Below are 26,069 nucleotides of genomic sequence, written 5' to 3'. Positions count from 1 at the left end.
ATATATTCTCTTACTAAAATATTTATTAACATCATGTGATATAAATCATGATATAAGTACATAAAATATTTTGATATAAATGAGCAAAATTCGAATTAATGAATCTAATCGTTTTATTATGTAACATATTCCGAATTTTTTCTCTGCATTATTCTTCTCTTGTTTTCTTCTCATGGAGAACAGGAACATGATGCAATAAGAAGAACAGATCTACAAAAAGTGTCAATCTACAAATTTTAAACTTACAATTGTGTCGTAAAATCTTCAAATTTTTGGGAATTTGTATTGTATAGGTCCATTATATAAAAACACTTTGCATAAAACTTTGTAAAATAGGTTATTGAGGATCTGGTGCTAGCTTCGCATATCCAAGTTTTTGAAGTATTTCTTTGATTTCACGGTATACTGTTGGGTCTTCAATTGTGCTCGGAATCTAAAAATCATATCAAAGTCACAGCTGTTTAATGCCAGTAAATCCATTGTGAAATTTAATTATAAATTTAATTTTGAGCATTTCTTATAAGAATTATAATGTAAATGAATTATGTTGTATACACGAGAAAAATTCTATTTTAAACTTTGCGCCACTTTTGATTCGTTAATGAGCGATTGTGCTTCTGGGGGTCGATTATTGGGTACGGCCAAAGTCTCACTATATAGAAATGATTTGAAAACATTGTTCTATCTTTATTCTACATTTAATGACGAATAAAAAAAGAACAATGCTTCGAAGCATTTGTAGTGAAGCTTTGACCGCACCTTACGTATCAAGCAATAGGTGCGTTCAGACAACTCAACAGTTGCACAACGGTTGAGAGATAATCACTTATAATTGGATCATACTTTTGGAACTGTAGCAGGTTTTGAAGAATAATCCTATCATAAGTGATCATCTCTCATAGAGCTTATAATCATGGGATACGAGCCATCGCGCATAAAAATGATTTATATAGCTGCATATGCATAGCAGATCAATCTCAACCAATGAGCATTCAGCATACACTAGGTTCAAATCGAGAAGAGAAACCGGATAGATGAAAACTCGTCCGTTTCGCGTATTTTCTTCATACCATACTGCGTTCAATTTGAAAAGAAAAACCGGATAGACAAAATACAGCAGCATGCTGCGGCAGCAAAACATCTCGTGACTCAAATTTTCTAGGACTGCTTCCGCTAGGTATATTTCATAGACTTATATAATAGACGGAACATTCGTGTAAAAGGAGCTGAAGCTTCGTTAAAAGAGACAGAAATAGTCGTGGAGTAATTCTCTTCTTTTCTAGTAGTGAGTTGATTGGTGGCCGCGGCAGACCGAGAGCAACGAAGATAGAGTTCGAGAGTCAGTTGAGAGAAAGCGATAGTGAAAGGTGATAACATAGACTTGTGAGATGATTGGTCCCCCACCATCTTATTGTAAGAGAGAGAGACAACTACTCCAGCACTATCTCTGTCCTTTAATGTTGTTCTCAACTTCGTCATATAAATGTTCCGTCTATTATATAAGTTTATGGTATATTTGCTGCTCTTACCTAACACTCACTCGATGCCATTCTCTGCGAAGTTCAAACGAACAAAAAGCAGCAAAACCGGGAAAATTTTATTGTTGATACTTGTGCAATAACTATATAATTCTATCAACAACAAAGAATGGCATCGAAAATAGTACTTAATACGCGTATTAAGTACTATATTCGTATTAAAATCGGCTTGGTCTCAATAATGTAAACGATGTCATATTAAGCTGATACGATATCTTCTTCACGCGTATCAAAATGGTACGCGTATCAAGCACATTTATAATGATGTAAACATCAAAATTATACATTGAAAAAAAAATTTTATTTGATTCGTGTACCAAAAAGATGTACCGTGTAAACTAGGCCATAGAGTAAGAAGTAAGATTCTTGGAGTTATTTCATTTTTGTTTTTTATATAAGTAATTATTACGCGTTTTTTAACACGCGTCTTTTATTGACTGACAGTGGGCAGTTTGAAATGGGAATTGAAAAATGGGAATTTTATTATGTCCGTTTTTACCTTGACTTGTTTGGATCGTGCTAGTGTGGCTATTGATTTGCGAATTATCTTTCCTGATCGCGTTTTAGGTAAAGCTGTAGTTGCGGCAGCACATCGGAAAGACGCAATCGGTCCAATTAAGTTTCGTACTCGTGAAACCAATTCTTGATTTATTTCTTCTTCATTATTTATTGCATCTAAAAAAACCGATAACCTTGTACATCTTTTTTTTTATATTTGGTAATCTAATTCTAGGAAAAAAGTCCTTTATATATGGACAAATTCTATATATGATTATAATATGTACTAAAATCAAAAAGTAATTTAAGACAATAAAGAAAACGATAAAATAATTATTATAAAGATAAAAAAAAAAAAAAACAGAAAGTAAATTAAAGAAATCTACAAGCAGCTTACACCCACACATGTATACAGGTATATATGTAAATATAGAATTTCTTCTCTCGCACATAATATTACAAACCTTCTCGCCTAACATAAAGACATAAGGGTACTTCTCCCTTTGTATGATCTGGTACACCAACAACCGCAGCCTCGACTACATCGGGGTGACTTAAGATAACATCTTCTAACGCAGCTGTGCATATTCTATGTCCGGCAACATTTATAATATCATCATCTCTCGCTGTCACATAAATATAACCAGACTCGTCGATATAGCCCGCGTCCATGGTGTCATAGTAACCCTGCGTTCAAAAATTTCGAAATAAAAAAATATAATTTAGATTTCGATTCGGGTAATTCACAAAGAGTTCAACAATTTTCATTTCGATAATTGTGACATATTTGATGCTTTCGCGGTGTTTTGTATTAACAATCAAAGATGTTTTTCAGATTTAAATCGCGTTAGTGTCATTTTTATACCGACGTGTTGTGAACATTTCAGCTCACTTCATCAAGGTTTCAAGACTAGTTATACTCAGTATCAGGCTGCTCTTGAAACCCTGAAATGTTCGAAACGTCGGTATAAAAATGACACTAACGCGGTTCAAATCCGAAAAACATCTTTGAATGTTAATTCCAACATATTTAATATTTCTTTATATTTTTTAAGTAAAAATATCTGATAAAGAAAAATACATTATTTTATGTAGCAAGACAATCTATTACGATTAAATTTAAAATAGCTAAAGTTGCGAGTATAGGATGCATGCTCTATCAGTAACGCCATTATACAATGATTTGTATGTATACGCCCGCACTTAGATGTACATATATGTAATATGTGTCATACTCGCACATTAATCTGCTCACCGGAAACTTTGAGAAGTATACTTCCTTAAACTTCTCAGGTGCTCGATAAAGAGTTAACATAAAACCAGGCGGCAACGGTAATTTTATCGCAATTCGTCCGAGTTCTTTTATCGATGCTTTACTTCCATCTTCGCGCAGGACATGAACTATCGATGGCAGATTTATCAATTATTTTTTTTATATAAGATAAAAATTAAAGAATTTTTTCACGAGACTTATTTTATGTACATGTGTATTACATATATACATCTGATTGACTTAGATGTCCGATAATAGTCGTATTATCGCTCGTGGTAGGAAAAGTTATACTGAGTCAAAAAGTCTTTTACCATTTAGCGATATTCGTAATAATTAATGAGTTATTATTTAATAAAGATCCACAAATAATTGTATATTAACGTACAAAAAACAGCTCAGCGTTTTGCGCGCTCCCTATAATAAATAAATTTCAAAACCTTATCGACATCTTTAAAATTATGTCTTTAGAATTATGTATTTTGATTAAAAAACATTATAAGGACATACTTTTGCGTTTAGTCATCGTTAGCTATTCAATTTTATACACATTACGTATATTCTGTTGTATTAACTTCTCTCATTGAATTGCCGCGCGCGTAACAACCGGAAGCGCGCGAAACGCTAGACTAATCTTGATTAAATAATAACTCGTTAATTATTGCAAATATCGCAGTTGTAAAGAATTTTTTAACTCAAGATAATTTTTCCTATTTGCCCACAAGTGATGATATGACTGTTACCGGTCATTCATATTAATTAATAAAATATGTCACTTTATAAAAGAAGTTTAAAAACAAATGAAAATGCTAAACAAAATAATTAAAAACTCACTCTTATATCCCGGTATAGGAGGACCTGTACTGAATTTAGGCAAACTAGGATAATGACCATATCCTAAACACAATGATGTAACAGGATGGCCAATTTCCGATTGCCACCAGTGATTTAAAATTGGAACTTGGAACGCTTTCTCGGCCCAGACTTTTGTCTCATAATCGCAAAACTCTCCAGCTACAAATATTGTTTTTAAGCTAAAAGCATAAATAAATTGTGTGATTATAGACAATTTTATAAACGCACAGCAAATATAACAGTTTATAAATGTATGTATAACAATATTATAAAAATTAATTACATATACGTTCGGTTATGTTACACACACAGATTACAAAACAAATTTGCTTACACTCAATATATATCATTATCTGAGAACTAGAATGTTCTACATATGTCTATGAAAGAGATCATATATACATATAGAATACTCTACTTGAGACATATAAGTTGCGTTTGCGAGCGCTTACGTACTTTGATCATTAAGTCTTTGTTCTCTATTTAAAGAGTTTTATATTTAAATAAAAAGACAACAGAGACGCTTAAACCCAAAATAAATGCATCCTTATAATAAGCAATAGAAATTCGCGGAATTAGTACGGGAGTTTGAAGACAAAGAGAATTGCCTAGCTTCTCTTCTAATTGTCATTAGCACAAGAAAAAAAAGAAAGAGAAAACAAGCGATGTATTTTTTACTAAATTGTATATTAATTTTACAAAATCTTAAAAAGAGTGAAATATTTCTTCAGTCATAGTATATGTAATTAGTTATGTTATGATGTAATGTTAGTAACTATGAAGTTACTTATATATTAACAGATTAATACAAATAGAAACTTACGATTTTAATGAATACTTTCTTCCTAATAGCGTCTCCGGATCCGTACGCTTTATAACACGTAGAGCTGTAGGCACGCAAAATAACGCGTTTACGCTATGTTGTTCAATAATTCTACAGAATAAAGAAAGAACATTTTGAAATCAGTTGATGGAACGTGTACAAAAAAAATTCGATGCAGAATCAAAATTGTAGAATTAACCTGAAATATTGACCGGCATCTGGAGTTCTGTCAGGTTTCCCTTCGTACATAATACTCGTCGAACCATTTACAAGAGGACCGTAGCATATGTATGAATGTCCGACGACCCAGCCCATATCAGACGCCGCCCACCAGACGGAATTCTTATCAATATTATAAACTGTGTTTATTGTCCAACAAAGCGTCGCCAAGTGGCCACCGGTCGGCCTTACAATTCCCTTTGGTTGCCCTATGTTAAATATAAATGTAATTGTCATTTTTTTGATATTATACATATCTACTAATTATTGTGAGAGAACATACAGTATATAATATTTTAACTTAAGCAATTAGAATAGAAGTTATTTTATTTTTACACACACACACACACACACACAGTGTCTCATTTTAATTTACTCTCGTAAAAATTTTTTCATTTTTAATTGTAGAAAAAATGATTCAGATAAAAGATGCTTATTGGTTTGAAAGGAAACATAATTCTAATATGACTCATGTCGTAAATATTGTCGGTTTACAAGAAATTTTAAAGAAAACTAATTTCTTTAGTTCTTTTGTGTGCTAAGATCTATTGAACTAAGGTTTTTAAAGCCTATTAAATATATTTGTATTTTACATGACATTTACCTGTAGTACCCGATGTGTATAAGATATACAAAGGGTCATTAGCTTCAACCATGACGCATGAATGAGGTTTTGATATCTTAATGAGTTCATCCCAGTCATATTGCGACTCAACTAATGGAGCTTCCCACACGTTTTTTCGCTGGAATATTATGCACTTTGGTTTCGGCACGGTGATTATATTCATGGCATCATTTATGATATTAGTATACCTGTGTTTGTCAAAATAAGCAATTTTAGATGTAAAAAAAGATGAAATAAAAACAAAATAAATATGAAAACGTTTCTATAAAAGAATTTATAAACATGTTTAAAAATACTTAAAAAAGCAGTTTAAACTATTTATTTCTTTTTTACGTCCAAAATACATGAAAAAAAGAAAACAAATTTTATATTTCATCTACTCTGAAACTATTGAGCAATGGTTGTGGGACATCCTATAATGCGGTATTTTTAAAAACTATAATTTACATAAATTTAACAAAGAATGACGAAACGTACTTAATTATTTTGGACGGTTCCAATCCGCAACTTGCGGCAATAATAACCTTTGGCTCAGCATGATTTATTCTAGACGCCAACTCGTTCGCTGCAAAGCCTAAAATGTAAATAGTCAATATAATATGTAGCTAGCCTGTTTTATATGTTTATCATCAGACATCTTTAGATAATTCAGATTTTTTAGCTTAACTTCAATTAAATATGCAATCTTGTTCTTAGCAAGAAAAAACAATTGGCGATTAAAAAAGCTTAAGAAAACATAAACAAATCTAAAGATATATACTATAAAATGTAGTAACTATCTAAACATACTATCTAGATATGATATGCAACTAGTGCTTAATTCACATTTAACGATCTTATCCTGTAACATTATTGCAATATTGTATGCAACAAGTATATGTATATAAAAGAAATTCTATGATGTCTGTTATAAAAGTTAAATTAACTATTGTAAATATGATATTAAGATAATCTTGTTATTATACCTCCAAAAACTACGGAGTGAATTGCTCCCAATCTGGTAGTTGCTAGCATCGCGATTATAGTTTCGGGAATCAGCGGCATGTAGATGATCACCCTATTACCTTTAGTCACACCTAGATCCGCCAACGCTCCTGCTAATATGGATGTTTTCTTCAAAAGTTCGTTATACGTTACTTTCCGTATTAACGATGTTTGAGGACTATCGTGGATAAGAGCTGTTTTCTCTCCATATCCGGCGTACACGTGACGATCCACCGCGTTGTAACAAGCGTTTAATTCTCCACCTACAAACCTGTAACCAGAAATATTGTTTCGGAAGTCTAAATTATTTCTGTCTTGATAAAAAAATTATGGAATATCAAATGTATCATATATGTTCAAAAACTAAGCTTTATATAAAAACAAAGCAAAAAAGGTTTTTATAACTGTTACGTCAAACACATGAAAGAGTAGAAAAAGTTTGTGGACTTTTTTTCTGTTGAGTAAAAAAATCGCGTACTTTTGGATGGAAAACTACATAATAATTTTCTTCGAAATACCATTTCGTAAACGGTTCGTTGGAATTATCTAAAACTTTGTCCCAAGGCTTGTGCCAGTCAAGATAACCGCCGATCTCGCTCCAAAATTCTTCTGGACGCTCCAATGATTTCTTATATGCTTCGTCGTAACAGCACTCATTTCGTTGTGGGTTCATAATGTCATCTGCAAGTAGATAATAAAGGGCGTCATACAAAGGGCATCTTGTGCTAAAGACTATTTTGAAGTTTGACGAAACGTGCAATCTCAGAAGTTTAACTCTGTTATGGATAAAGAAATTATGTCAAAAGACACAGTGGATGCTTGTCAGGCTTTTGCTATACGCGTGAATTTTACAACAGACTTGTCAGAAGTGTTTCTGAACTGAGATTAGTTCAGATTGCTTGTCTAATTTTAGTGTAATTTTTTTTAGAAGATTTCTCAAAACGACATGATTTATTTATTCAACGGTTGCATACTTCAATGATAGCATATTTCAAAACATTGTTTCGATTATATACATTTGTAGACTTGCCGACAGTTTGTCTCGATAATGAATAATTCATTGGACGTGTCGCACCGCGAATGTTACGAGTTCAGAGCAATTTTCTATCTAGATCGCTTTTTCCTTTAACGTCGCTCATGTGTTTGTTTTTCCATGTATCGTGAATTACGGATAGTCGCTCAACGCGTCCTTAATACCGCGTCGGTGTGTGACATTGCGGTAGACCCAAGAAAATCACGCGCACAAGGAAACCACTGTGGACTCCTCCCGTCTTGTGTCGTCCCGTCTCGCCCCGATTCCCAGATCCTGTAACCACGTATCGTCAAACGCCACGCGGCGCTTCGCTTCTTTGCACCCCATGAGACCTTGTGATATTTAACCGTTACGAACGTAATGCAATAAGGAATTGTAACCGCAGAAATACGACCTAGTATTTTTTAACAAATATGCAAGTTTCTATTTTTTACTTTCTTTTCACATATCACAGTTTACATACCGTTTTCGCGTGCGTTACATCAATCAAAATACTGGGTAATCTTTCGGTGGTATATTATATGTAGAAAACAATAGAAATTTGCGTATCTGTTAAAAAATACTACATTTATCACATCGGTATCAAAGTATGTCGGTATAAAAAGTTTTTTATAAAATCTTTGCTGAAGATATTATAAATACATTGAAAAAGATGTTAGTCTCGAGAGAGCATGAAAAAAACTTTGTTACTTGCATAAAAGAACTCGTAAATATCTTATTGAGGATGAGAGAACGTCAACAATATCTGAGTTGCTGCAAATTTTCTGTTTTGTATTTAGTTACATTGCAATTTTAGTTTCCATAAATTTGGCTTGTATACACATAGTGTGTGTGTAGTGTACAGACTACTAAAAATTGCTTTAATATGAATTATAAATCAAAGACAAGTTTTTTTTTTTTAATATGAGCAAAGTTGAAGACAAGAAATTACTACGACTTGAATGTTCTTAGTGATGAATATTTCAGTTCTCCTTCTGCTTTCTTTCTGTAAAGGTCCTTCGGGGTTTACGACCGAGGAGTTCTCAGAATATATCAGGTTGTGTAGCACCTTATTTCAGATAAATGGAGACTTACTTCCGGAAACAACTTTATTAAAGAAACTTAACAGAAGAACGTGATAATTACGGATAGCAACAGTTGACAATAGAGTTAACGGATGGCACAACAGTTAACAATTTTCCATATTTATTCCCATATATATTACATATTCACTCATCTACTCCATAAAAAACTTCACATTTTGAATTATTTAAACAAGAATTGTATCACGCGAGACTCAGTTGTAATGTTATTGCACACTTTGTAAAAACGTGCTTTTTTCTGAGGCTAGATTATCTAAATAATAAATATATATTATATGGTATTTAAGTATTTCGTAAAGTGAGAAATATCTGAACAATCTTATTTCGTTGCTAAATTCATTATTCTTAATGTGTGTTTGGTCTATGTGTTTACAGCGGAATAAACAAAATAGAAATAAGACGAAAAAAGAGAGAATGATATGATGAAGCAATAGAAGAAAACAACCGATGCAATCTGATAACTTGATTGGAGTGCTAACATTGCATTAACAGATTTTATTTTTCTTTCTGAATAAAATTGTTATGTTGATGTCTTTAAATGAATATACGTTATTATCAACATTTTTTTCTGTTAACGATACACAATAAGCCATATGTTTAATGTTATTTAATTACAAACATAAAATAAACAATAAAAAATAAAAGCCATATTTGAAAATCAATAAAACAAAATATCTCTTATTATCACAATTATAATAAATTATGTCAAAATTTTCGAAGTCTAGATAATATACTTCTCTTTTAAATGCAAAAAGTAAACATAAATAGGCAATAGAAATATTTAAAAAATAAACAGGAATTGCTCTATTATTTAAAACAAAAGGCATACCATGACCATCTCCCTTTAGCGAAATTCTTGAACGTGCAATGCATGACTCCAGGCATGATTTCTCTGAATCTTCAGCTTCAGCGTCCAAGAAATCGGATCTCATTTGGTGCAGCATTTTTTAAGTATAATATTCCCCAGCGATGATAAAAGAAAGTATTATAGCTTGTACCAGTATCGTCTTTTTGTCAGCAGAGAGTCCATCCACGATTTGTAAGTGGCTGCGTACATTTTCGAATGTTTAATATAATCTCAATAATTTACTGCGCGCGCGTCTCTACAATTTTTGTAAAAAACTTTTGACTGCTTCCGTATTTTGAGCAAATCATTTGACATCATACAATTAAATATATTTCTTAATTCTCTTTAATTTCTAAACTCTATTTGTTTCCGCTACGCACACGCGATCCGACTTTGGACTCTCTTCACTAAAAGAATTATCACACTAAAGAAGATCCAAAGTCGGAGTAAAATACACAAATTTATAAATAAATAAAGTTGTTAAGTTCTGCACACACAGTACCAATGTTGAAATTTTTATTAATTATTTTTATTCTTCTGATTTTTTCATAACACTAAAGAAGAAGATAATAATATATAATCTTTTATTTTGTACAATAAAAAGTTTGTTATTATTCAATATTTAAAATTAAAAACTACGCTTTAAATAAAGTAACTATTTAGTTTTTATGTGATAATAAGTTTGGATTTAAGAACAATAAGAAAAAAGCACATATATGTAAATGCTAAAGTTTACCTTGAAAAAAATGTTTGCAAAATTTTCTAAAATAAAAATGCGTGATATATTGTCTAGTATCTATTGTCACTTAGAAACACTGAGTAACTTTGGACACTTAAATTATTTATTCCACAACAAATTACCAAAATTCACCATCTAATAACAGAGATATGGAGAAAGACTATTCTACAGAAGATACTATTTTCTCTTTTACTTATTTTTTATAATACAATAGTATTATAAAAACAATAGTATTATAAAAAATAAAACTATAATTGTGATATTAATATTTTTATAAAATTAAAAGTGAGTTTTTTTTACATATAACAACTATCTAGAAAGTAAAGTCTATAAATATTTGTTCAAAAAGTTTACTTACATCAAAGATAATTCTTATTCTAACCAAATTATAGAGAAAAATTTGCAATAGTTCGATCTGATACGTGATAGCAATCACTAAGGTAATAAAACAATTCACACACACACATCATAATACGAACGATGAAGTATGTTATTCATTAAATCTTTTTATGTGTATAAGTACATTTTGTACATATACTACTTATTTTATAATAATTAAAAAACGTATTTACATCATGTAAAATAAATTTTAAATGTATTTTACATTATATAAAACAAAAAAGTATATTTTTTATACTTTCTAAGTAAAATTCTAAAAAAATCACATAAGTTGCTTTTATTGTAGAACACTATGTAGCATATATTATTTATTGAACTTTTGTGAAAATTACGATAGTTTTTTGTTTATGCGTTATTGCTAAAACATATAAAAAATATTAGAGAAATAATATTTAAAGAAATATATGAATTAATATTTCATTACAAAAACTATTTTTGTACAATTACCTAAAATATAGTAGGTAATAATATGTCGCGCGATATATATATAACTTAATTATTGTATTTTATTAAATGGCACAATGTTTTCTTTTCACACACAAATCTGTTTTTGCTTTAAAAGTTTTGTTTAGTATTGCAATTTATGTCACTAATAACACTTGTATGCAAATAATACGTACTTTATAGATGCACTTGTAGAAAGAAGAAGTATGTGAAGATATGTGTATCTGATCAACAACTAAATATTGGCTTTAGAAGTCGAGACTAAGTAACATGTAAAATCATTCGTCACGTGACTTATGTCCTTCCTGAGTCAATGATAATTGCAAAGGTCATAGTATAATCTGTTTTTCAATTCATTATTATAACAGAAACGTAGGTTTTGCTGTGTTAAAACGTTGTTAAAACGAGTGATAGAATAAAGTATAGAGAAAAAAAGCTATTCTGAAAGTTTTATTTTATTATTATTATTTAATAAAAGTAAAAGATTTAAAAAATCAAGATAAAAACGTTAAAATATGTGTTCTTGTAAATGTAAAGAATTATTATTTTCAAATGAGTTTCAGGGTTCGGAGTTTTTTAAATATTTTAGCACAGTTATATGAAATCATAACATCAGAGAAGCAATATAGCATTTTGCTACGAGAGAGAATGCTATAATATTTGATTTTATTTTTCACAATGTATGTTTTATTTTTTACATATTAGTTTTGAGTAGGTACATTATACAGGGTGTCCCAGAATTGCCGTACAATCTCTCGTAGGCAGGTAGAAGGAGTAAAACTGAGTCGAAAAGTCCTGAACCATTTTTTTCTATTATTTATAATAAAGGAGTAATTATTGAGTAAATCAGGTCAATCAGCGCAGACCTTTAGCCAGGCGCACGTCAGTGAGCCGCGCGCCTGGTGTGTGTGAGCGTTCACTGACGTGCGCCTGGCTAAAGATCTGCGCTGATTGGCCTGATTTACTCAATAATTACTCCTTTATTATAAATAATAGAAAAAAATGGTATAGGACTTTTCGACTCAGTTTTACTCTTTCTACCTGCCTACGAGAGATTGTACGGCCATTCTGGGACACCCTGTATATAGTCAAAAAAAAAAAAAAAACAAATATACCGAGATCTGTCAAAACATCATAATAATTTGTCATGAAAGAAACAAAATGTACATTGATATTTTTTACAGTAAATGTAACACGGCACATATAAACACATATATATGTCTCGGATGTATTACTTGCAAATAATACGACATGTAAAACAACACCGTTATAGTTTTTTAATAGCGGATTCCTGAGATCAGTCTGAAAAGAAAATTCTAATATCAAAATGTCGAGGCAATAATTTTGACATATAAGCATTTAAAGAGAGAGAGAGAGAGAGTTAATAAATTACATCGCCTAAAGTTCGCGCGCTTAAGTGCAATACAACATACAGTGCTAAAGACTCCAACAGTTGCGCTTTTCTCTGTCAAAAACAATTACATATGCTACAAAATTAATGAAATAAAATTTTGTTATCGGTGAGATTTGCATATTATGTGTGTAAATGTAATAACTTAATGAAAATATTATAGAAGAAAAGAACATATATGTATATATAATGTTCTTTTTTTCTACACACACACACATTTATATATATATATATAATTGTTTTTTAACGCAATTATTATTATTTTTACGAAGCAAGCATAAAAAATTTAAAAGTTTAATGCAAATAAGAGTGACGGACAAATATGACGTAAACATGTGTGTTACGTATGTGCGGAAGTGAGACAAAAATGTAAATTAGATATCCAGAACGAGTGCTCGTAGTAGAAAAGTCAATCATCCTACATGAAGAGATGTAGAACTCGTTCTTTCATAAAATCAAATTGTGACGCGGTTTTCTCTACGTGATCGACAAAAGACGAATGTAAAATGTACATACATCTAAAACAGCTGTTATAGTGGAAGCTAGTTGCTTGCTGTCAAGAATATTGTTAAGCAAAATATTGCGTTCTAACAAAAGTCGTAAATTCAAAAAAGTAATTTCAGAAATATCTATAGTTTTAAATGTATATACATATAATTAAAATAATATATATATATATATATATATATATATATGTATATATAATCAAAATTTGTACAAACATATAATTAAATTTTTGTTTAATAGGTAATTTAAAAAAAGTGACTGAGTTAAGTNATATATATATGTATATATAATCAAAATTTGTACAAACATATAATTAAATTTTTGTTTAATAGGTAATTTAAAAAAAGTGACTGAGTTAAGTAAATAACTTATATAAAAATTTCTTTATTTTATAAAATAATTAAGAATATATGACAAAATTCTAATAAAAATACCGTTTCGAAATGTAATATATAACTCTTGTAATATATAACTCTCTCTATGTATTGAGAATTTTGTAACAGCTTCACAATCGTTAATACAACAAACTAGATGTTGCATCCTGAGTCAAATTGTATCTCTTAGCTCTATTATCGGTAGTTTAAATGATATACTGCGAACGTAAAGCGAAGGAGAAAATTTCGAGTTTACGTGGGAGAATCTATTGCTTCGTGAAAAATCGCTAATCGCTTCGCTCTGTATTGCACCTGACGCCTCTACTGAAATGTAAATCAGAGACAGAATCGTGTCAATGAAATTTCTGTTGATATTATTAATAGGTGCTTATGCTTACTATTTATTGCATTATTATTTTAAAAAGATACACGTATAAGTAATTAATGTGCATGTTACTAATACAGAATCCTACAAATAATCTCTCTCTGTTTCTCTTTTTTTCTTTTTCTCTCTCTTTCCCTTTTTCTACCTATCTATTTATATATATATCTATATCTATCTATCTATTTTATTTATATCTATTATATCAAGATTAACTAACTTCAATAAAATTGTAATTAATCTACAGTTTTTAATATTGTTATTTCAGTATAGTACAAATAAATGCGATATAGTAAAAAACAAAATAGTAATATAGTCTTCACATTTTGTACAATAACTTTTTATTAATATTTAATATTTTTATTTAAAACTAAATAATTACATTTTTCTAAATGTTGTTCAACATATTCTATATATTTCTATTCTATAGTTAGAAATATAGAATATGATTAATTGGAAAAACACAAAAATTTGTAATAATGAAAATTTTTTCCACAAAAGAAATATATCTGAAATAATACACATTCAGTTGCAAAGGAATTCTATTAACATAATGTGTGTGTTTGTGTGTGTCTGATACAGATAAATTGAAACCATATTTCTCATTTTTAGAAGCTTACAGAAACGAATAAGTTATAATTTGATTTTTAAGTTCCGTAGACTTTCGATATGTTTAGCGAGAAGTTCTAGGATAAGCGTGGGGCAACCAGTATATATACAGATAGATATTTGTAAAGGTCAATCACCAGGCGTCATATCACCAAAGTTGTTATATGTGACAGTAGTTATCGTGTCTATTCATTGAAACGTCCTCACAACTTAATATGAACATTCAAGGGTGATATGGTGCCTATACCTGCATTTAATATAGGTAAGAATTCCTAAATTTTTCTTATTTTAAATTCTTTTACACAGTAATAAATTTTTACACAGACAATCACTAAGGAAGATCTTAAAATATAGATCAAAACGTCTGAACCAAATACAATAGAAGAATAAAGAATAAAATATACCAAAATCTTGTATAATTGCTCGTATTGCCTCATCCGATTATTTATGAAGTAAATTCCATGCTAAATAACTAACGCGATGAGTAGTACATAAAGAACCGAAATTGTATGCTCCTTTATAAGTATGCCCGGAAAAAAATGGATTAGATCTAACTTAAATTTAACAAAATAAAAAAATGGAAAAATATATCTAATTAGATTATTCAAATTAAATCTAAATAGATATAAAGTAGATCTAAATAAATATAAGTAGATTTATGTAAATTTACACTTTTATATATTATTAAATGTACTTTAGATCTACTCAGAGATCTACTATATTACAACTACTCAGATTTACTTAGATTTAAGCAGATCTAAACAGATGATTTAATATAATAGATCTGAGTAGATCAAAACTAGATCTAATAATAAATAAAAGAGTGTAAATTTACATAGATTTACTTATATCTATTTAGATTTACTTTATATTTATTTAGATCTACTTTATATCTATTTAGATTTAATTTAGATCTAATTAGATCTATTTTTTCTTTTTTTTTATCTTGTTAGATTTAACTCAGATCTAATCCATTTTTTCTCGGATGTTCTGCCGAGATAATTCCGTTTACATTTTTGTGAAATTTCTTTTCTTATATTATAATAGTTATTAAATGTTTATGCGACTCGAATGTTAAATTGTGTCGCTATTTTTCTTAATATTTTGTTTTATTATTTTATGTCATTTTTTAATTATTTTTAGATGTAATTAGTATATATTGTTCGTATTTTACAATAAAAAAGAATTGTCTTCTCAGGCTTTTATACGACGGCGTTATATATATGTGAATTTATATAAACGTGCGTCGCTTCTTGTGATAGTAACAAGTTCGACCACGCTCTGGCGTTCTTTTTGATGTCGGACGTACATATAATTACATAAGTATGTCTTGTCGCATTATGGTGAAATTTTTATTCTATACGTCATAAGAGAATAAGAATGTGCGTCGCATCTCGTCGTGACAAGGAAGGTGCAAGAGGGTGAGTTACTCGCGTCAACGTGTGATTCCTCTAGCGCTTTCGTGAAATGCGCATGGCACATAGCGCGTATTTAAGGGCTGATCTCAGGCTGTTCTCGCCACTGTCACACGGTTATCTCACCGTATATCTCGCCGACCAATCTCTTGCTTTCTTCTGGAGCAATTTTACTTCTATCGTTTCATCTTTAAAGTTATCATTTATCAAGTCAGCCAAAACGGTCGCGTAGCTCTTCTAATTACTTACACGGATTTCTTCTTATCGTGCGCTTATCGTGCGGTAAGGTGTTAAAAGTGCGCGCACGAAGCTGTCAATCTCTTCGTTTCGCGATCTTCCGCTGATAATCTTCTCGACTTAGTCGCGACGACTTCTTCTGTTGCTTTTGTTCTCGTCAGGTTGGTACTTTTATCGCATTTATACTATATATAATTTTTTTTATCGCTAAAAAAGATTTTTTTTGAGAAAAAGAAAAATATAAAATACAAAATGTTGTGGAATATTTACTTTTTATCACACGTGTCAATTTTTTATAACAAGTTTTCATATTCGTATATTTCAAAATTTAGATATAGAATATTATCATTGTCTTATAAAATATCATTCACAATTATATTAACATATACTTTCGAAGTTTACTTTTAAAATACATGAAAAATCGTTTTCTCTTTATATTTAGAAAGCTTTTAATATTTAAAGTAGCAAAAGTCACTAAAATATTACTATTAATTTAATAATACTATTCTTCATTACTATTTAATAATTACTATAATCTGAGATATAAAATCTCAAAAATGAATCTAAAATCTATAGAGAACATTTATACATTTTTTATCACTACTATGTCTGTTTTAATCTTTTGTAAAACAAAGATTTTAATAATATGTATCTTGTAATATAATTTATACCAGAGACACACTATGATATAGAATAGTTTCCTCTCGATGTGGCTTCCATACACGCCTACGTGAAGAATATAAAGTTCCAAGAAACTGTAGCAATAAAGCGGCTTTAAAACAATTCAATGGCTATGCTTCATTTGGGTTTTTTTCAACAATTACATTCAAGCAGCTTACAAACATTCATTTACATTTTGATTGCCGATTACGTGGTAAACTAAAAGCCACAAAGTACGTACGGTCTGTATCGATCTGTGATACTCAGTATTTTTGTGTAGGTTATTTTTCAAGTAATAACACACACACACATAAAAAAGTATTTAGCATAATGTCACATTTAGTTTTTTGTCTTGTCAACGTTATATTTTGAAATTTGGGTGGTAATTAGCAATAAGGAAAGTAGGAGAATATGAGACGGAAGTCATTCTATTCAATCTGTTTTATGTACAAATCGTATAAATATATATATATATATATAATAAATAAATAAATAAATAAATAAATATATATATATATATGTATGTACATGTATATATGTGATGTGTGTATATATATATATATATATTTGCTCCAGACATTACTCACAGTATACAATATGATTTGCACACAAATCAGATTTCCCATGTATGCCATTATTAGGTGATCCGTCTCGTATTTCATGTTGTGCACTTTATGCATAAAATGTCTCAAATTTGACGTAATATGAGAACGTAATAGTCATTCTCATAGAATTTCAAAGCGATCTTTATTACCGAAAATATTTCCAAGAGTAAACGTTACAATTTTTCAATGCAAAACAAGAAATATTTTGGAACATATAATGTAAAATATTATTGAGTGTTTTATTGAAAGTTTACTTTGAAATGTAATTGACAAAGTGTATAGAATGCTCAAAACTTGAAAGTTTGAATCACAATATCTATCTTAGTATTCTCGCAAAGAAAAGATGAGCTTCAGTTTTCATAAGAAAAAATTCTGTAATTTTGTAAAGCATTTCCACATATACTAATTTCTATGCATACTAATGACTTTGAGACGATACGAATACAACTTGAAGTGTAATTTTATATCTAATTTTTCATCGAATAAATTTCATAGTTTGACATCTTGAATTCGTATTCAAATGAGATGTTACGAAATAAATTGATGGCAATATATGATTATATAGCTCATAGGAATATAAAATCCTGCACATATAAGATCCTGGCACTTAAGACGTCGAACTTAATCGACCTGTAAAATTGATATCCCTTTTGGCTCTTTCAAAAATTGCTTTACGTGCGTTATCTGTCGGTGCCATCAATGTGACAAATGTAAAACGTAGAATGATATACAATAATTAATATTTTAATATAAACTTGGATCATCTTAAAATTGCAACAAATGGTAATTTACACTTAAAACGTGCTATATATGCGCTATATATGTTATATATATAATAATATAGCAGACATGTAATATGAATGTTCACGTTATACATTATAAAGTTTTATTAGACTATGAGACGCTGTACTTTTTAAATTCTTTTCATCAAGTATGTACATGCGATTATCTATATGTACTACATACATCAATTACAGGTTTACAATATAAATGGATTTAGCAATTAGATTATGAGCCGCTCATGATACGAGCATTGATTTACTCTTTGTTCTTCTGCGATCTACGTAACACATAGCAATTATAGATATATAGTAATTCAAGTAGTCCATTTTTTTAACTTTGACAACTAATTTTATTAACATAAAACAGAATTTTATTAATATAATGTATTTGCGTCATTTTATTTCAACCTTTGTTAGTTTTGCATTTTGACATCATCGATAAGCAAACTAGAGAAATAAGTGCGCAGATACCGCAGAAATGGAATTCCTCTTGAATACGTGAAACCGCGCTTTTGGCGTTTTACTAACAATATTATCAGTTTATCTTTTTTTGTCAAAATTCTTAATCACATTGACCAAATATAATATCCTCAGTTGTATATCATACAGATTCGAACAAAATCTCATAAAGACTTGTTTTCTTATCTTCAGACTTGGTATTAGAGTCAGAAAAGGAGATTTTATTCTCATTGAAGCAAATATTGAGAATTATTATATTTTTTTACGTATGAGTTTTACAAAGAACGCTGCGTCATTCTCTGGAGAGAGAAGCAAAGGGAACAGCTTTATTATATATACCCAAACTTTAATTATATTTTTCTAGAGTTTTACGGATTACTCTTTTATAGCTCAACTGATACTATATATGGCAAAGTGATACGCCAATATATAGTATGCGATAGGATTTTAGATTACGAATTAATTATGTGGTATAAAAATTAAAGATTTTACAAAATAAAAAATAAACTAAAAAAGGAAATATGAACAAGAAATGACAGATCATATTTTGAGTTTTCGTCGTTTACTGAAGTTAAAAACAATTTGTCCACGCTAAGTGTTGGACATACAAGGCGCCAAGAATACTAATCTTCTGCTACGCTATATATTTGACTAATTTGCGTAGGTTATCATCGCGCTTAATCTAATATCATGTAACAGCTTTCAAGCATTGCAAGTTTAATCGCGATCATTACGCAGAATAAATGCATAATAACCTACTTTGTATCAACATTTGTATCATTTACGAACATTTTGTCCACATATGAATGATACAAATTGCATCGCGCTGCATTGAACTGCACTCATTCGTTCGTTTACCTATCTATAATATTTTCTGATTACGGAAAGCATGACAAATGAGACAACTTCGTCTTTTCGTGTTATGATTGAGTAATAAAGATCGATTATCAATATTTTATTGATTATTTAATTTCGACTCACTGTAAAATATTTGTGTCGCAATGCGCGTTCGACATTCGCGCTACAATTTTTATTGGTTGTATCTTCTAAAATTTCCAAAAAACTTTCTCAATAAATTTTGTTTTGTTAAGAAAATAGTGATTTTACTTTACAACATATTTGTCAAAAAAAAAGAGAAAGACAAAATTGCTTTGATCTTCTAAATATCGAGTTAAATTTTAATAACACATATAAAATTATATTGATTCTTGAAAAGATAACGCGGATACGTCAGTACAAGCTTCATAGCACACATACAAGCTTCTTAAAAAACTTTTTACAACGTCCATTAATAAATTGTGTTTACAAAATTAAAAACAAGGACTTACCAGAGAAGCTTTTAGAAGCAGATTTCCGCCGTAATAGAAATTCTTAAACGATCACAATATAGGTAGAACGTCTGATTTATTTTAAGTCGTTTGCAATCTGAGATCTGCAATAAACACCATACTAACAGAAGCTACTATATTAGACGTAACTCTTTTAGCATTATAAAGATTTTACAATATAGTCAACCATCTTAGATTGTAACTTCAGAAGCGGAAAGAACCAGACAAACAATTTTGACGACTGATTCCAACATAAATAACATCGTTAGCGAAAAGCTCGACGTTCTTATCTATTTTTTCTAATATATGTATATATATACATTTTTTAATATGTGTATATATATGCATGTTCAACAAAAATGTATACATATGAAATAGTAATATTTGCATAAAATGAATATAATAGAAAATAAAAAATTTAAGAAATATTAAAAAGAAAATATAAATAAATTATATTTTTTAAATATGAATCATATTTTTAATTTTATATATATTACATATATAAAAAAAATTCCTGTTTTACGTAGCCGTGTTAAGTCAAAAATATACGAAACGTCGCGAATCAAAAATTCTGATACGACAAACATTTGTATTCTAGCAGTCAATCTGAAATAAAGTTTCGAAGACTCGACCATTATGCTTTATCCTTGCACAATCAAAACTTATTACGGCTCGACACCTTTAGAAATACCAATCGAAGAAAGAAACAGCAATCGCTATATCCGTAATCTATCTTGTGGGAGATAAAACGGGAATCCTCGCTCCTGGCTCTGAAAACCAGCAATTCTTAACTTATATTCAAACGGACTAAAACAAAAGTTAATTATATTCTTTAAATTTTATTTTTTTCTTGCATATTCTACATAAAGTCAGTGTAACAGTGTATTATTAGAAAATTGCAATGTGGTGTTGGTTTTTAACAAATAAATAAAAATATTTTTATTAATTATATATGTATACATATATATGTCTAAATTTTACTCGAGAAAAAATAAAAACATGATTATATAAGATTATATATATGTTTCAGATCAGATCAAATCACATCTTAATCATATATAGAGCAATTTGACCAAATTTTGATCGGATCTGATTGTGAGCTGACCAGATCAAATTCGAAATTTGACACAATTATTTATATAATTTTATATCATATGTTTCTATTTTTTCTCGGATAACCATTTCTTAACTTACTTATATCAGATCTTTAGTAAACTCGACCTTGCACTTTATGCATACACAGATTACATAATATAAGGAAGACCGCGGCACATTATGACATGCAAATTATATTGTTAAAAAACAAACAAACTGTACACCATATTATGTAATATTGGGTACATTACATCATAGCCACATCTTTTAGCTTTAAGAAAAAAATATATTATTTTTACATATCTTTATACAAACAAAGTTATTTAATGTTAAACACGATCGTGCAAATTTGTCAACGTGCCTCGTACCCGGGGTTAGTTGTCACATAAGTCAAAATTCTGATTTCCTTAAGTGTAAGACAAAAGTAAATATCTGAAGCACGTAATATATAACTAATTAGTTCTTCTTGTAAATCAACGATATTACGAAACACACATATATCTTATATTTTGAGCAATTATAATTTTACAAGTTTGACTATTTTGCGTGCATATGTGTCTGCCCGAAGCAATGAGAAAATCTCTCATTATCTTTCGATTTCCATAATATTAATATTTCATCGTAACTTTGAAGATAGTTTCACACATACATACACACACACAGAGTCGTTTTGCGTGATATGTATTATTCTGAAATTCAAAAGGAAGGGAGAGGCTAGGAAGGCTCAAAATACAGTCGATGCTTTCAAGGTGTATACGTATGTGGTGTATGCGTATGCATAACGTCACTCATGCATTAATAATCGAGGAATTTCAAGCAACATACGTAATATATATGTATATTTATATCACATATTTCAAGTTTTTTACTATTCCTTCATTTTTATTATCTGACTTGGATTTTCACATCGGCCGATATAACTTCACGATAGATGTAAAATAACATATTTATCGGGAACAAGAAAAAATGCTACGTACTATTTTTTATATTTCTTTCTGCACAATATTTTTCATACATTCTTACATTTATAATATTTATATTGATATTAATATTTGTGTATACTAATATTTATTAATACATTTAGGTATTTAGATATTTATACATTAATACATTTAGATATTTATATATTTCAAAATGTCTTGTTTCAAAATGTTTTCATAGATACGTGTTAACTAAACTAACTATATATATAAGATAAATATTTATATTTCATGTATAAATAAAATTTATTTTCTTACTTGTAAACTCTCTTTGAACTTTTTAAAACTTTTGTCGCTTGTTGCATACTCCATCACATTCATATCATATTATATATTCTGTGCTACATAAAAGTGGCGATCAGAGCTTATTATCGTCTCTCGGTATCAATGTTCATTATGTTTTAATCTCTCTTAAGAACACCATGTTAGAATCGAAAGTTTTATAATTATTTTTGATCGTCATTTTCTTCTATATAATTCTGATTTGCTAAATTGTTTTTATCCCGGAAACAGTGATTTATTATTTTTGTGTTTCCTTTTTATTACTGTGTATGTATATTTTGTTACAAGTACAATTAAAAATAAAAACATATCACTTTTACTACATATATATTGACTGAACATTTGCAAAAACGCACGTTTTTGTCATTGAATAGCATTACTTACTCGACTTCACTAATATTTACACATATATGTGAATCTTCCGTTGACGATAAACAAGTGCAAACAATTAAAATTGTGTTCTAAACTTTTACATTTTGATCTTGGTATGTTTTATTAAGTAAAACAGCTGTTTCAAGTGTTAAAAAGTAAGTAAATTTAACATTGTTTTAGATTGTGAAATCTCCAGAATGTAACAGAAATAAAGGTTTCATTTTAAGTTTTAAGTTTTTTTGTGACTTCCGAAGTATTTGCTGTTCAAAAAAGTTTTGATGAAACATACTTATTTTATTTCGAGAGAAACATTCTATAATAAGCATAGTAAATCATTATAAAACTTAACAAATATAATGTATATAGAAATAATTTAAAAAAATATTTTAGTCTCAAAATAATATTACTGCGATGTTCCTGACAATATTTCGCGCTGTAGGAGTTACACAAAAAGATTAAAAAAAACAAAAATATATTAGCTGTATATTTATAAACAAACGTATATTATATCTTTCCTTACAGGCCAGACATGGTGAGCTCGACACTAGTGATTCTTGTATCTGTCACGACTGTGGCAATTTTGTCCGGCGAAACTTTTGCCGCATTACCTACTCAATGCAACTCAGGATTTCTCGAGGAACTTCCACCCAGAATACGTAAAGTCTGTGTTGCTCTCGCTAGAATATGGAGAGAGAGAGAAATGAACGAGTTCGTCGAAGATGGAGGTAATCGCTTATTAATCAAAAGAGCTATTTATTTTAGACATTATATAAAACAAATTATATCACCAATTTATTTAAAAGATAAATGCAAAACTGTCACATTTACGCGTTTCTGCATAGTTTTAATTATTTTTTACGTTTTAATTTAAAAGTAATAATATAATAATTAAGTTAATTTAAATCTTTACTGCACATTTACATATTATTAATAATTTACCTTACGCTATTTTTTATGTTTGCTGAACATTCGCAATTTATAGATAATATTTTTATTACAAGTAACGATGAGATGTAATCTCTCTTGAGATTTTTTTTTAATCATATCAATATTTTTATTGTTAAAGAAATTGTTGCAATAACGGATAATCATATAAGTATGAATTAAATTGATTTCAGAATACGTTCAGAACACTTTTAGGGAGAATTTACCTCGCTTTGACAGCGGCGTCAAGAGACAAGACGTCGATCATGTTTTCTTGCGCTTCGGAAAACGACGTTAAGACGACATAGCTCCCTATTCTTATATAACGCAAGCGATAAATGTCAAATCACGTTCTCTTTAAGATCGTTCGATCGTCTATATATTTCTAAGACAATGTAAAAAAACAACAAAGAAAAATTACATAATTGCCGTGTGTGCAGAAAAATAATCGTTTTAATGTTAAACAATCTTGCCTTTTCCTATATATGATTCTCTTTATTTTTGCTGTACTTAAACCTATAATTAGCCTTATCTTTAAAGAATCAAATTGTCAATCAATCTCCTCGAGTGTTAAATCACTGCAAAAGTGAGTATACCTTTTTTTCAATTTCTATATTTTAAATATATGTATATCTTCTAATGTAATTATAGTTGTACGTCTTCTCTTTAATAAAAGTAAAAAAAAATTTAGAAAAGTAAAAGTAATTTAAAAATATTATTAGATAATAACACAATAATAGTTATTGTGTTTATATATTTTTTTAAAAGTTTTCAATTAGGATAATTTTATGATAATCTAAGTAATATTTATTGTTTTTTTTAGTAAGTATTGTTTAAATATATATATATATTTTAACACTTCAGTATTCAATATCAAAACATATCGAAGAGTTCTGTGTAGAAATAATGATTGTATAAAACTAAAACCGATCAGAAAAATTTACATATTGTACAATAGTCCGCTTTTTTGTTGTTTTTAAATAATAGGAAATTTCTAAAGCATATAATACTATTTTTATCTTTATTCTTCCTCGTTCTGATATTTAGAAAAATATAAACAAAAAAGTATATCAGTTTTATCTATATCTGTATCATATAAAAGCGACGCACGTTTTTAACTCCTTTTTTAATTCTGTGTAATAATTAATTTTTTTTACAGTTACAGTAATATTCACCAAGTTACGGATGTAAAGATGTAATAACGCAAGAATTTTGTACGCATCAATTTTCGCGCGACTACGTCTAATTAATCACTTTTACTTTTACAAGATAATAGCACTTAAGCAACGAAAGGAAAGAACGTTCTATAAGCTTTGTAAACCGTCTTATAATTAAATCAGTACTTCTACGTTTTGTTACAACATTCAATGGTACGAATAATTTAAATAGTTGAAACACGCAGGACACAATTAATATTTTACTAATTTTACTGTAGAACTTCATTTATATGAACCAAAAGGAAGACAAATAGATTCACATAATTACGTTTTTCATATACCTAATAGGAGCTCATCTACTTTTCTCTACCGCCCGAGCCTTGATCGGCGATCAACAACCAAACAATGCAGGTCGCCTCACTCTTATTATCTGAACTATCGGCAGTTGTTCGTACTTTTTAATTTTAAATATATTTTTGGCAAAATAATTTACACGTGAACCGTGGCAAATGTTCATTTAAAATGCGAAAAGAGAATTTTATTTCAAGCAAAACTGATTTTCAACGAGACTCGATTTCCGGCGACGATCGAAAGACCAAGCTTGCGGAAATCGAGATACTCGCAGACAAATGAAAGCAAAGATAAAGAAACTAAAGACGAACGAATAGATTAAGTATCAATACCTATTATGAGATAAGTGCAAAAATTTATAATTAACGCAGAAAATAGTTTGTTTCATTTATATTATAAATGAAAACGTTTTTTTCTTTTTTGTTTAATTCAGAAAATATAACAGAACTATAAGTATGTTGCTGTTCTTAGCAAATTCATCCAAAAAATTAAAAAAAAAACTGTTAGGTCATCTTATTGATTACAAAGTATCTAAAAAAGAACTTACGACAATCTTAGATATAAACCCGGCCTTTGAGAGTCTATAAATCTATTACAAATCAATGCTGCTTTTTGAAAAAAAAAACAAAAAAGTTCAAGTCTATTGGCTAGTGTTCATAGTCCGATCTTATTTTTAAAATCGTTTTTAAAAAATTATTGTTTCTAAGTTCACCTTCAGAATTCGTTGCCAATGAAACGACTCGTACGATAATCTTTTGAGATAAACTCAAGATGATCTTAAAC

General features: G+C 29.3%; 2 protein-coding genes across 8 annotated transcripts; one reads left to right on the top strand and one right to left on the bottom strand.

The window, feature by feature from the left end:
- Position 1: 1 nt before the first annotated feature.
- On the bottom strand, positions 2-20,334 carry LOC109855966 (acyl-CoA synthetase short-chain family member 3, mitochondrial). Of its 7 annotated transcripts, none has more exons than XM_020430723.1 (13): positions 20,126-20,334; positions 9,757-9,974; positions 7,331-7,493; positions 6,794-7,083; positions 6,306-6,402; positions 5,808-6,016; positions 5,184-5,412; positions 4,985-5,095; positions 4,141-4,340; positions 3,292-3,437; positions 2,501-2,723; positions 2,038-2,213; positions 2-433 (listed from the first exon to the last, which is right to left on the bottom strand). In XM_020430723.1, exons 2-13 carry the CDS (start codon positions 9,869-9,871, stop codon positions 338-340), a joined length of 2,055 nt encoding a protein of 684 aa, XP_020286312.1. In that variant the 5' UTR covers positions 9,872-9,974; positions 20,126-20,334; the 3' UTR covers positions 2-337. The 7 variants fall into 7 exon arrangements, with proteins under 7 accessions (XP_020286312.1, XP_020286311.1, XP_020286314.1 ...); XM_020430722.1 differs by lacking the exon at positions 20,126-20,334 and adding an exon at positions 11,533-11,614; XM_020430725.1 differs by lacking the exons at positions 9,757-9,974; positions 20,126-20,334 and adding exons at positions 7,843-8,118; positions 11,533-11,551.
- On the top strand, positions 16,176-24,416 carry LOC109855969 (myosuppressin). The gene is made up of 3 exons (XM_020430732.1): positions 16,176-16,452; positions 23,377-23,579; positions 23,973-24,416. The coding sequence occupies exons 2-3, from the start codon at positions 23,384-23,386 to the stop codon at positions 24,074-24,076; spliced, it is 300 nt and encodes a 99-aa protein (XP_020286321.1). The 5' UTR covers positions 16,176-16,452; positions 23,377-23,383; the 3' UTR covers positions 24,077-24,416.
- Positions 24,417-26,069: the final 1,653 nt, after the last annotated feature.

Source organism: Pseudomyrmex gracilis, unplaced genomic scaffold (assembly GCF_002006095.1).
Source record: "Pseudomyrmex gracilis isolate BER0280 unplaced genomic scaffold, ASM200609v1 scaffold_104, whole genome shotgun sequence".
NCBI classification, from domain to species: domain Eukaryota; kingdom Metazoa; phylum Arthropoda; class Insecta; order Hymenoptera; family Formicidae; genus Pseudomyrmex; species Pseudomyrmex gracilis.
Note: the sequence above shows the minus strand (reverse complement) of the source record. Positions and strands in the feature narration are given on the sequence as shown.

Excerpts from the sequence above, each read along its gene's own strand:
- LOC109855969 (XM_020430732.1), top strand. The coding sequence starts at position 23,384 with ATGGTGAGCTCGACACTAGTGATTCTTGTATCTGTCACGACTGTGGCA. Across the intron at positions 23,580-23,972 it reads CGAGTTCGTCGAAGATGGAG|AATACGTTCAGAACACTTTT; the intron begins GTAATCGCTTAT and ends AATTGATTTCAG.
- LOC109855966 (XM_020430723.1), bottom strand. The coding sequence starts at position 9,871 with ATGCTGCACCAAATGAGATCCGATTTCTTGGACGCTGAAGCTGAAGAT. Across the intron at positions 6,017-6,305 it reads GAACCGTCCAAAATAATTAA|GTATACTAATATCATAAATG; the intron begins GTACGTTTCGTC and ends TGACAAACACAG. Across the intron at positions 5,413-5,807 it reads ATACACATCGGGTACTACAG|GGCAACCAAAGGGAATTGTA; the intron begins GTAAATGTCATG and ends TATTTAACATAG.